Here is a 12,574-nt window from a genome sequence, read left to right on the forward strand (position 1 = left end):
AGAGATATCAATAGGATCGAGTTCTTGAGGCACTTGGGTCATATGAGGTGCTTACTTGGTTGGATTGGCTCCCAAACCCTTGATTCGGATGCGCAGCTTTTGCTTCTTCTTCTTGCACATAAGGTTCGATCCTCATTTGCCGCGTTCTTGGCTTTTATAAAATCTATTTTTGATTTGGTTTATTAAAGATTATAAGGATTTTGTATTTCATCGTTAGTGCTGAATAATCTGTTTGAAATGGGAATGTTGAAAACTAAATGAGGGTTTTTTTTTCCAGGTGGGTTTGGGGAGTTTGAATTCTTTCTGTGGAAGAAGTTGTCTGTTTGGGTTTTCAAGTTTGGGGAAGAAGAAGAAGAAAGGAGAAGGAAGGGGTTTATGATATGGGTCAAAGAGAGGAGATAGAGCTTAAGTTCAGGATTTATGATGGGACAGATATAGGACACCATTCTTATGCACCATCTATGACAGTAGCAAATCTCAAGAAAAGGCTACTTGCTGAGTGGCCTCAAGGTAATATAGCCACACCCAAATTGGATTTTGATGAACATGAGTTGCTGAAAATTGAATTTCATGAACTGATATATCATGTGGCGTATACATACAGGTGAAAGTAGTCCATATTTCAGCTGCATTTTCATGTAACATAACATATTTTGATTGTTAAAACTTCTCTTGATCAAGCTAGCTATAGTACTTTTGTCTAATCAATGGAACTTTAATTTTTCGATCACCCCCAGCGAAAACAGTGACACCCAAGTCTGCAAATGAAGTAAAACTCATACATAGTGGCAGAATTTTAGAGAATAACAAAACACTTGCTGATTCCAGAATAACCTCTGCTAACCAGCCTGGTGGTGGGGCTGTAATCATGCATGCAGTAGTGCAGCCCCTTGTACCCAAACAAAAGAAGACAGGTTAGTTCTGTTCAAACCCGCCTTTTAATCTCGGAAGTAGGATCGGTCGATCGATCGGATTCAGATATATTTTTGTTTTTTTAGTCAATGTATCTTTGTTTCTGCAAAGTTCTTTCTTTTAGTATCAATGGATACATGCAATTGCCTGCATGTTCATGGATGATGAGTGCCTGATTTATATGTTCCGGGTGGGTTTTGTGCAGATAAAAACCAGAAAGATATGCAAAAGATGAATTCATGCTCGTGCACCCTTCTTTAATCTGGGAAGCAGTCTCTGTTGCTGCGATTGCAGAGAACCACCACATTGAATTTTTCACATGTTATTTTGTTTCATTTTTTCATATTTGATTCAAGTTGTGTGTAAAATTTTGAGTGACATCTATAGTCATGCAGTTAAGTTGCCTTTGTTACTTGAAACTACTGGTCATATTGCTTCATTTTTTCATATCAGGGGACTACTCTTGTTGTGTCAAACCTTATACGAAAACTTCAATTGTGGACAAGGCCAATCCTAGGTTTCTAATACACATGCTAAAGTAAAAGTACAACTCTAATATAATGCACTATTATTATTATTATTTTGATTTTTTTACAAATAAGTCCATTCTAACTTGAGATATATCGCGTTAAAACTCTCGTCATAGACTTACAAATCGAACAATAAAAACCTCAGTCATATTAACCACAGTTTTTCTTATCAACAATATAAAGTTGGTAACTAAATATTCCAGTCTCAATTGATCCCTTTCGTATTTTATATTCACCTTTTCTATAATAATAGTTGAAACTTGAAACTACATTAACGCATACATGCGACATGTATTCCAAATTTACCCTAACCATAACAAACAAGGGCGAAGAGTCTTGTATGGATGTGGAGGCTTCAGTTGTAATTTGAAAAAATATTGTTAAAGGTAAATAAATAAAATAAAATAAAATAAAATAAGGAGACCAAAATAAAAAGACGATAAAACTTGGGTTACACTCTGACTCTGTTCACCCTTTTGGCCACATCCATCCAGACCAGAGCAATTCAGGCATTCACAATTGACCAGCAATAAACCATCCAATGGAAGACTCTGCTTCTCCTGCTTCTCCGCCTCCGACCAAGAGTCGACGAGATTTCGGAAAATTGGATTACGGGTAATAATAGAAGATAAAGCAACGGCCTTTCTTACGTTTCGTCTTTTTCGTCGGTAATTTGTTAATCTTTGTTTTGTTTCTAATTATTGATTTAGATGCGACCATTATCGGAGACGATGCAAGATTCGAGCCCCTTGCTGCGACCAGATTTTCCCCTGCCGCCACTGCCACAACGAAGCCGCGGTCCCCTCTTTCACCTTATGCCCTTTTGTATATTATATAATTCATAATTCATGTGTAATTGGGACTTTTTTCCTTTTTTATTATTTATAAATTTTGTTCGTTTTGTGGTTCTTAGAGCTCCCTCAGCAACCCCAAAGATCGCCATGAACTTGTCAGGCAGGACGTGAAGCAAGTATGCCCCTTCCCCCAAATATATTTATTTATTCATATTAACATTCACACTTGCTTTCACTGTTCTATTCAATCATAATAGTGTTGATTGTTTATTGCTGTTTTAGGTTGTATGCTCCGTTTGCAATACAGAGCAACAGGTTCGATTTTGGCGGTTCCTATAATATAATGCGTTTGTTTATTTTTAGTGCAATTGAACCTTTCAAATGTGCTTATTTTGCTTGCACTGTGATCTATTCCCAGGTTGCTCAGCTTTGTTCTAACTGCGGTGTCAACATGGGAGAATATTATTGCGATATTTGCAAGTTCTATGATGATGATGTAAGATAATTAGTTTCAATCCTTTAGTCATCTTTGGATAAATGAGATAAAAGTGTCTGAATTTCGGGATACAACTGTTTAGCTGTTAAATTTGAAATATACTGTTTGTTAATGATGCAGATCAGCAAGCGGCAGTTTCATTGCAATGAGTGCGGGATTTGTAGGTTAGCCAACTGGTGATATCTTCCTTTTATTGATTTCTGCTTTTCGGATCGTGCCCTTCTTTCAAACTGAACTATTTCTGTCGTTGAATTTTGATTCTCAGAGTCGGTGGTCGTGATAAATTCTTTCATTGTCAGAAGTGTGGTATGCACTTACCTTGTTTTGCTGGATTTGTTCTATGATTTTGTAAGCTTAATATTATAATCCCTGTTATTTCTTTTTCAATCACACTAGTCCAACTTTACACCTTCAGATGTACCATGCTTATATACAAGTGGGTTATTTCACGTCTTAACTTGGAGAGATGAAAAGTTCCTCCATTTTTAGGGTACTTCCAAGAAAAGAGTGATGATGAGGCAGGGCCTATAACTCAGAGAATTAGAGCTTGTGGCTGGAAAGTTGAAACCACGGTGGTGAGGGGTTCAAATCCCTCACTTCTTATAATTGGCCAAAAAGTGAACAAATCTTTCCTTTTGGAAGTAGGGAAATCATGATAGAGATAACAGATCCATAACATAAGGTGGGGTTGGCCTTTAGGGTCCCCCGAAGTATTCATACATTTTCAGTCAGATTGCATTTTTCACGGAGGTTTTATTCATCTTTTCTTTTTTATTTTTGGGAATGGCAACACAGGGAAAGTGGAGGCTGGCTGATTTGCCTTTTCTATGTTCTTCCATGAAAACAGGTTCTTGCTATGTAGTGGAACTGCGTGATAATCACTTATGTGTAGAAAACTCCATGAAGAATCACTGCCCTGTTTGCTATGAGGTTTGTGATTATTTAAAGTTCAAAAATTAAAATAAAATAAAATTTCTGTCTTCTAACAACCCTTTTACTATCCTGACAGTATCTTTTTGACTCGGTTCAAGGCACATCAATTATGAAGTGTGGACACACAATGCATTCAGAATGCTTCATTGAGATGCTAGGACAAAATCAGTTAACTACATATTATCTCTGAGATAACTAATTTATTATATAAATTGGATGCGTCAAACTGTAGTTGTTTGGTCATAATATATTTTAGATTTGTCATCCAATCCAGGTATCGTTGTCCCATTTGCTCCAAGACAGTACACGACATGGATACTATTTGGAGATTGTTGGATGCTGATGTGTGTATTCTGCTCCTTTTCATTCCTCTTTAATCCTTGTATCCTATATTATTGTGATTCTGAATTAGTTTTCTTTTCTTTTCTTTTGGGTGATAGATTGAAGCCACTGCCATGCCCGAGGAATACCAATATGAGGTCGTTGCTTTATCCTTTCTTTTTCTTCCTGTTTTTCAATTGTCTTAGCCATAGTATACTAAATGAATCCATGCCTTTATCAAATACTTGTGCATCTACCACATTGACTTTCATTGATGAAGGTATTTGATAGTTGCATGATTTTTGGTATAGACCCATGTCTGCGTTACTCTATCTATTACTCTACTCTTCCTAGTTTGAAACATACAAAAACTGTCAATTTACTTAATTGGTTTTCTATTTATTTTATTGTTTTTTTTCCCCAATTGTAAGCATATTGCTCTGTTATACCATTCTTGGGCACAAATTGAATGTAACAAGTCGCATATTCTCCAGGTATCAATTCTTTGCAACGATTGCAACACAACTAGCAACGCTCCGTTTCACATTTTTGGGCTCAAGTGCCGCAACTGCAATTCATATAACACCCGAAGAATTTCAGCTGCAGATCATCAATGACTATTGATTACAAGTTTTATTGAATATGCAAGGCTACGCCAATTCACATTAGACTTTTTTGTCTATGCTTCGCGTTGTTTTGACTAGAATAGTCCTCTTCTATTGTACCCGTGCTTCTTGTACGCCAAGTGTATGAAAGAATGCACAGCTGCTGTAATTGACTAGCTTCCATTGGTTCATCCAATTTATACCAACTGATTGACTTATTGTCCAAGTGAGAACAGAATCAATCTCTCTCTCTCTCTCTCTCTCTCTCTCTCTCTCTCTCTCTCTCTCTCTCTGCCCCACATTGCTATGCCCTTTTTCCTTTATTTTCTTCACAAACACAGCACGAAAGAAAGACGGGGAAAAAACCTCCCTCATTTGTATTTTTGTGGCACAATACAATTAAAGAACAAGAAATGGTGCAGGCCAAGTATTCTTGTGATAAGTTGGGCAGTTTGTCATGCTCGCCTCGTGAATTCTCTTTTTTGCTGAGTGAACTTCATGAGGAGGCAGCAGCTTTGTCATGACAAAACACAGCTGCATGTCTTCTTAGTTATAAAAAGGCAACTGGTTTCTGCCGGGCTCTGTGTGTTAAAACTAAAAATTGCTGCCTGACCTGTCATGTTAGCTATTGGTTTATGGCATCAAGTAGTGTCGACAAAACCGAACTGGACAGGTGGTAGGGCTGCCTCACAGAAAGAAATCAATTGAAGAAAGAAAAAAACATCACTTTTGTGTTAAGCTGACTGCTGCTGACCCAGATTAGGGGTTGAGAACTTGAAATGCAAGCTAGGAAAATTGATCTCTCTCCCCTCGCATTAATTTTCATTTACAAATTGGTTCCCCTATCATATATTGAATCTGGACCAAACTTATGGAGGGCCTAGATTATGGATGTGCCCAGATTCCATCTTCAACTTTATGATATGTTGGAGGGGCCCATCCCATCCCATTCATGAGACTTCTTATAACAACACATCATCATTTGGTTAGCAAACATCAAGAACCATCTAGAGATTAATGAGGTCGTACATTGGATTAATGACATCATCAATGCCTCACCTAAATTTGTAGCTCTTTTTAGTTTGAGACCCTTAACAAAAAGGTTTTTTTAATTTAAATTAATTAAAAGGTAAATTGTAGTTTGAGAGAGCTACACCAAATAACTTCTCAAAAGAAGGGTTTCCTTTTGTTTTTAAACAACAGAAAGGGCTTTGTTAAATATGGGTGATTATAAAATACTACGTGATCATACTACCGTAATATTTTATAATTTCTCATTGAATAGGGTTTCTATTAAGAAGGATAGAGATTACTCGTTATTTTATGATTTGTTTAATTTTTTATTAGTTCTTTTGGAACTTTTTCCGAACTTTTAAAGTAAATGTGGACCATCTATCTACATGGAAAGGTCAGCCACCATAGCTTAGCAACTTTGAAGTTCGAAGGGAACGTGAATATTGTTGAGCTTTTATTATCTTCTCTTTTATTCGCAGTCCACACAAAAATGCTATGGAGGAGACGTCACCGCCAAAATTTCACTTTCATCTGCCTTGGCCCTTGCCCTGCTGCTAGCAACTGGCAAGTTCCAAATTCAACCTTTTTCAGAGCAAATACTAGTCTCAACTGCAAAGTCTCTGCGAGTGTTAACCAAAGGTAAAACATCACTTTCCTATCTTTGTGGAAAGCCGACAAAAATCAACAAACCGTCTTTAAGATTGTTCGTGTTCATCAAGTAATGATAAGATCTTCCTCTTTCTCATATTCAATTCTTCCAGCCCTGTTTCAAAGCCACACCAATATCTCTGATATTTAGAAGAAAATAAGAAAACAGAAAAAGAAGAAGAGAGAGATTCATTCATTCATTCATTCATACAGATATTTGCAAACCCAGAAGCCACAGAAACACACAGAGCAAGAAATGAATGGTTCTTCAAGAAATGAAGAAGCTGAGGCGCCACAACCAGAACGAGAGCACCAAAAGCGTCTCTGTGATTATTGTGGAAGCTCAATGGCTCTGCTATACTGCAGAGCCGACTCAGCCAAGCTCTGCTTCTCGTGCGACCGTGAGGTCCACTCGGCCAATCAGCTTTTCTCCAAGCACACTCGGTCACTGCTCTGTGACGCCTGTGACGGTTCCCCTGCCTCCATCTTCTGCACAACCGAGAGCTCTGTTCTGTGCCAGAACTGTGACTGGGAAAGCCACAACCTTTCCTCGTCGTCGGTGCACGACAGGAGGCCTCTGGAAGGGTTCAGTGGGTGCCCTTGTTTGAATGAGTTGCTTACAGTTGTTGGGTTTGAGAATATGGATAAAAAGGCTCTGCTTTTGGGTGATGAGAGCGGTGGTGGTGGAGGAGGAGGTGATGGGTTTTTGGGTTGTGGGGTTGATGGGTCTTTCGATTTGGATGATGGGTTTTCGGATTTTTTGGTTTGGGACACTCCCTCTGTTGTTAGTCTTGACGATTTGATTGTTAGCAATCCGGCTTACAAATTTCAGGCTATGGGGGTTCCTCCTCTGCCTAAGGTATGTACCTTTTTATTTTATTTTATAACTTTCTTATAGTTGTTTTTTTTTATTCGCAATTCTCTTTGTTTCTTTAAGATATAAAGGAAATGACTTTAATTTTCTAACAATTTTTTATTAGTGAAGGTCTTATGTTTTCATTAAAAAGAAAAAAGAAACAAATGTTCTATATTGCTCCTTTCCTCTGTTCAATATGGTGTTAGTCTTGATGCTTTGCTCGTCTACTAAAAGAAGTGATTTCTTTCAAGTAATATTTCTGGATTTCTTTTTTGTTTTTCCTCTCAAGGTTCCTGGTAAAAATTCAGTTTCTGCTCAAAGAAATAAAAAACAATAAAGAATCCTTTAGTTCTCACTCCCTTTGCTTCATTACTATTTTTGAAGAATATGATTTAAAAATTTGGAAGAAGGGTTTCTTTGCGCTTGTGTATACTGTTGAAATCGTCTATTATTTATTGCAATTTGACTTGGTTCGGGATATTGTTGTTGAATCAGAATCGCAATGCTGCTTGTGGTCGACACAAGGAAGAAATATTTCGTCAGCTTCGTGTGCTTGTCAAGTCAGAACCCAACTTGTTTAGCGAAAATGTGGATGTTAAACCCCTTAAGTCCCTAGCTTCTGAACAAAACATGCAACAAGGAAGTTTGTTTACCGGTTTTGAGCATGATGCAGAGCCAACTGTATTTCCTGCCTATGAGGTATGCTTCTCTTGTGTCAATGTTAGTGCCTGCAGATTGAATTTGAAAAATGATCAAGTGTGTTCCTTTCATGCAGGCACATGATTTTCAGTATATCGATTGTGGCACAGCCGAAAAGCGAGAATCTTCTCCTAAAACATTTATAAGGAGCAACCTTCAGGAATGTTGTGTAGTTCCTGATAAACATTCACATAATGATGGTCATGGTCATGGAGGGCAAATGAATTCTGAAGCCTCCTCAGCTTTTCCCAAAGTTGCTGCACATGAGTTAAGTAGCCAAAACAGAGAGACTGCTCTCTCGCGGTACAAGGAGAAGAAGAAAACAAGAAGGTTTTACACCCCCATTTGCCACAAGTATCTCTTCTAAGTTTAAAATATTTGACTTGATAGGATTGCAAAGTTCGTTTCATGCCAATGAGATTCTGAAATTTATATGTTTATCATTTCAAAATTTATATTAGTAACTGAGGTCTTTCTTTTATATATACTTGAAATCCTGTTGAGGTTGTTAGTGATTGATGGAGAAGTTCAGAATTGGAGGGAAGTTTATAAATTCTTTATTATCATTATCACTTGTGAGCCTAATCTGATATTATTTGCATCAAGTGGCGGTTGTGGTGTATTTATCAGCCTAACTTATTTGTGCACCTCCTTTTCTGCTTGGCCTGTCATGAATGTTATCATGTCAGCATCTTTGGACTTTGGTATGTGACGTATGTTTACTTGGAAACAATGACCAGGTATGAGAAGCACATCAGGTACGAATCGCGGAAGGTTCGGGCAGAAAGTAGGACGAGAATTAAAGGACGTTTTGCGAAGATGGATCACTAAGGAGAATGGTAAGGAAATAAGACAGTTACAGCACACTTTGATGTCCTCCTATTCACACATCTTCTTCTTCTTCCCGGTAGAAGTGAATGGGAGCAAGGGCTATGAACACACTTTCCTGTTCTTATATATTTTCCTTGGCATCCGCTTTTAATTTTGTATAATGGCATAAGTATTCAACAGCTTTGACAATCAGATGAGGAATAGCTCAAGACAGAATTTGCGACATTTTGCTTTGCTAGGAGCCATTGAAACATCGGTATGCAGTCCTGAGAAAATATGACATTTTTGCTTTGCTAGGAATTATTTATTATTAATCTTGTATTCAGAGCTTTTGAAATTATAGCTTGGATCATTTGGTTGCTTGTTTCTGAAAGAAAAAGTAAATGTAAAATCTTGTATTTGGATAACTGTGATGTACAGAGCATCTCATCATGTTCAACTTAACCTCTTTTTCTGTTGTGTTAAGTTAGTTATGACAGGAACTCAGTTAGGTTACTGTGGTCTTTATACATGTGTTTAATTTTATGGGCCATGGATGGAATTTCATGTTTGAATATCCATACTTTTCTTCAAGTTTTCGTATTTTTTTTGTGCGTGCATGCGTACGTGTGTTTAAGTTACATTTGGGCGTATCAGATATGCTCATTCATAGAAGATGAAAGTAGAAAAACATGGGCGTGGTCTATAGTCTTAATGCTGCATATAGTCATACGTAGGGAGATTGATATTGTGCTGAAATCATTGAATTGCAAATTGGCTTGGATATATCTTTGCCCTGAGATGTGCAAACGCTGAAAATCTTGAACATCTTCCACAAAATGAGAGGATCCAGCTCCGACAAAAGGAGGAAAAATATACTAGGTGATTAAATCATGAAAGAAATCTAAAAAGTTGCAAAGCCATTGAAGAGAACTAATTATTTTCAACCAAAAAGAACATGTGGATGGATAGAAAGAGATACATGATCTATCAAGCTTGAGCTGATTAAGAATTCTTAGCACAATCCTCAGGAGCAAACTTCAACTGCCACCCGTTAAGGTCATATATGAATCTGTAATTCGATTGCTGGAATGATCCAAAGAGAGTACGCTCATCGTCTCGCAGGAACGCCAAACACAAAGCCTCATTCCCCTGCGCATCAATCTTCGCCGTTATGAATGCCTCCGGCGGCTTTACCTCAAGGTCAGCATTTTCAAAGTGAAATGTCAATGTTGGCAGCTGCACCTCAACTGGCGGCGGCGTCGACCATTTATAGCAAAGTTCAAACGAGGGTGAACGAGGACCAGGAGACTTAAATAAGCGAGGATAGCGCATAAAATACATCTCCAGAAACTGAACCAGAGCCTTAAAAGCAGGCGTGATAAGAAAAGTAAATGAGGAACCATTGTCCATGATACACCCTCCTGCTGTGCCCTGATTTCATATAGCAAACACCAACGGATCTATGAGAAGCTCCTGTCCATGCACACTTATGCCCAACAGATTCACGTAGTATAATGGTATTTCTTTGAAAAGCACTAATCTCGTGACACGCAGACCGCCTGGTGGTGTGGGGATGTCTCTACCAAATCTGAGAAATGTTTGAACATCTCTTCGGCGTGTTAGGCAGTGTGAGAATACTCCACCAGTAAGATAGTTTTGTTGCACTGGAAAGGAACTGGGAGCATATCCCAAACCCAATAGTCCGGAAACCTTGAAGTCTTCCTGCCTACCAAAATTCATTCTTCTGGTGTCATAAGCACAACCAAACACTACGCCTGGAACCGGCTGCGGCTGCCCACTGCTTGACAACAAGTTGAAATTTTCAACTGCAACCAAATCACAAGTTATATCAATATCGAATTTTCATCGATGTTATGTGTCACATTAGTTGCGATAATTGGAGTAGTGATTGGTGCCCTATCTAATATAATAAAGATATTTATCAGAAGAATGTTCTATGTATGTAATATTATAACAAATATTGGAAACTTTTTTTAGAATAAATGATCATGCCTGAAAGAATGGAATTGACAACGTGGCCGCCCGCGTACTCAATGTGCTGGGAGCAGTAGGGACCGACGCATTCGTTTGGCTTGCAAAAGGGGTGCTGATTGCAACAGAGAGGGATATAAGATTTGGACTGGCTGTTAGGGAAAGGAGGTTCCCTGGTTTGAAAGCATTGGTTTCCAGGCTTTTTACAATCCTCACACAGCACCCATAAGAGGCTGCTTCCAGTGTCAATGTACAAGTAGAGTGTTTTGAACGGCCTAGCCGGGAAAGGTGCATCAAAAGTCCCGATGCCAACTTGTACAAGGTAAGGGCCAAAAGGATAAAATTCGAGTTTCGGACGAATATCAAGAGGGTTTACAGTTTGTGACATATTGTTATGGTTGTTGAGGGAAACAGATGCCAACGTGCGTAGGTATTGAGCTCGGGCATTGGATCGGTGTACGAGTCTTTGAATTTCTTCTTCATAAGAAATGTTGCCAGGATAGAGAGGCGATGCCGGCGAGTCAACGTGGACAAGTTCCATGGTCAAACCATTTGGCTTCCCGGCGGCATTAACACAAGCAAGCAAGAAGCTAAGTGATAGGAAGCAAAGAACATGATGAAATGCTGCCATTATCTGCCTCATGGTTTTTGCAATTCCTCGAAGGGCTTGCTGCTTTTATAGTATATGATATATATGCCTGCATATATATTTGCTGGTCTGATAAACCCTTCTAAGGGAAAATGATGATATGCTTTTCCATATGAGCAGTTTCTGTTTCTACCTTAAATTCCCAAATGGGCAGTAGCCACCACATTAGCAAATATAAAAAATGATTGCAACTCTTTTACTTATATTCAGTGATTGTTTTTAAATCTAATCTACAACTAAAACTGTTAAACAAATTGAAATCCAAACCTACTGGCTGATCCTGAACGTACCAAAAAGAAAAACTGAACAGAATTAGGACAAATCGCACAGGTTCTGGGCACCCTTAACAAATCATCCATTAGAAAGGATCCCACCCAAGTAGGCACCTGATCAAAAGTATATAGACCCAAGTCCATGTTGTAACTCCATATGGCGAAACAGTTAGCCACCCCATTCGTCTCTCTGTAAATGTGATGCAAGACACAATAATCAAACTGTTCATGTGATATTTAAGGAGAGTTGTCTCCATATATTGTGTTGAGTTTATTTTCAGCATATTTTGTTTACGCAATTCAATTGCCATACATGTCTATCCATTTCATTAAATTTTTAAATTTCAAATGGTGATTAGCATAAAGTTGATTTGTTAGTAAGTTTTTATCTTCTTTTTTTGGCATTAAAATAGAAAAAATTCATGTTTTTACTTATGCTTTTTATGTGTTATCTCCTAATATTTTAATGCAACTAATCTTTATTTTAACATTTGATTTATTGGTTACTTGATTTTTAAATTTTTTGAACAATAATTTACCTATTTCATGATTTATTTATTTATTTTTTAAATCAACATATCTATTTGTTTCTTTTTCTTGAATGATAATATACCTATTAATTTTCTACTGTACCTATTATTTTATGGATAATAATATACCTATTATCTTTTATATGAATAATAATTTATCTCTTTTTATGGATAATAATTTACCTATCATTTTTTTGTGATACTTAATGTCAGTTTCCATGCTTGAAACTATAGGTAAATAATTTTAGTAGTAGGTATATTAGTCTTTATTGTGCCTATCGATATTGTGTTATGGTGTTGTGTGATTCATTTCTCGCAAAAATTTTACTGTGCCTATCAATACATTAGAGTTAGGTTGATTGTTTGTGGCGACAATGGTGGTGGGAGTAATTGGCCATGACAAGTTAGTTGTGGTGGTGGTGACATGGTGGCGAGTGGCAATGATAGTCATGACATGGTGGTGGTAATGAATCATATCAAGCTTGAGGTGATTAAAACATTTTTAAAAAT

At 37.6% G+C, this 12,574-nt stretch overlaps 3 protein-coding genes and 1 pseudogene across 5 annotated transcripts; 3 read left to right on the forward strand and 1 right to left on the reverse strand.

Annotated features, from left to right (window-relative positions):
• LOC103333868 (membrane-anchored ubiquitin-fold protein 3-like) lies at positions 1 to 1,331 on the forward strand. Its single transcript, XM_016795111.2, has 4 exons — positions 1 to 123; positions 278 to 510; positions 738 to 914; positions 1,118 to 1,331. The coding sequence occupies exons 2-4, from the start codon at positions 381 to 383 to the stop codon at positions 1,171 to 1,173; spliced, it is 363 nt and encodes a 120-aa protein (XP_016650597.1). The 5' UTR covers positions 1 to 123; positions 278 to 380; the 3' UTR covers positions 1,174 to 1,331.
• Positions 1,332 to 1,892: 561 nt separating this feature from the next.
• LOC103333867 (zinc finger (C3HC4-type RING finger) family protein) lies at positions 1,893 to 4,817 on the forward strand. 2 transcript variants are annotated; one of them, XM_089055217.1, is made up of 12 exons: positions 1,893 to 2,057; positions 2,153 to 2,240; positions 2,356 to 2,412; positions 2,519 to 2,551; positions 2,655 to 2,732; positions 2,853 to 2,896; positions 2,998 to 3,038; positions 3,580 to 3,662; positions 3,742 to 3,833; positions 3,922 to 4,009; positions 4,106 to 4,144; positions 4,481 to 4,817. In XM_089055217.1, the coding sequence occupies exons 1-12, from the start codon at positions 1,984 to 1,986 to the stop codon at positions 4,601 to 4,603; spliced, it is 840 nt and encodes a 279-aa protein (XP_088911343.1). In that variant the 5' UTR covers positions 1,893 to 1,983; the 3' UTR covers positions 4,604 to 4,817. The 2 variants fall into 2 exon arrangements, with proteins under 2 accessions (XP_088911343.1, XP_008234998.2); XM_008236776.3 differs by having other exon boundaries at positions 1,894 to 2,057; positions 3,940 to 4,009.
• A 1,173-nt stretch (positions 4,818 to 5,990) lies between these two features.
• LOC103333866 (B-box type zinc finger protein with CCT domain-containing protein) lies at positions 5,991 to 9,134 on the forward strand. Of its 2 annotated transcripts, XM_089055165.1 has the most exons (5): positions 6,052 to 6,244; positions 6,367 to 7,112; positions 7,605 to 7,808; positions 7,885 to 8,138; positions 8,549 to 9,134. In XM_089055165.1, the coding sequence occupies exons 2-5, from the start codon at positions 6,510 to 6,512 to the stop codon at positions 8,637 to 8,639; spliced, it is 1,152 nt and encodes a 383-aa protein (XP_088911291.1). In that variant the 5' UTR covers positions 6,052 to 6,244; positions 6,367 to 6,509; the 3' UTR covers positions 8,640 to 9,134. The 2 variants fall into 2 exon arrangements, with proteins under 2 accessions (XP_008234997.2, XP_088911291.1); XM_008236775.3 differs by having other exon boundaries at positions 5,991 to 7,112.
• A 395-nt stretch (positions 9,135 to 9,529) lies between these two features.
• LOC103333950 (aspartic proteinase nepenthesin-1-like) lies at positions 9,530 to 11,389 on the reverse strand (annotated as a pseudogene).
• Between the last annotated feature and the right edge of the window lie 1,185 nt (positions 11,390 to 12,574).

The sequence above is a fragment of the Prunus mume genome, linkage group LG6, assembly GCF_029339155.1.
Source record: "Prunus mume cultivar Tortuosa linkage group LG6, ASM2933915v1, whole genome shotgun sequence".
In the NCBI taxonomy this organism is placed as follows: domain Eukaryota; kingdom Viridiplantae; phylum Streptophyta; class Magnoliopsida; order Rosales; family Rosaceae; genus Prunus; species Prunus mume.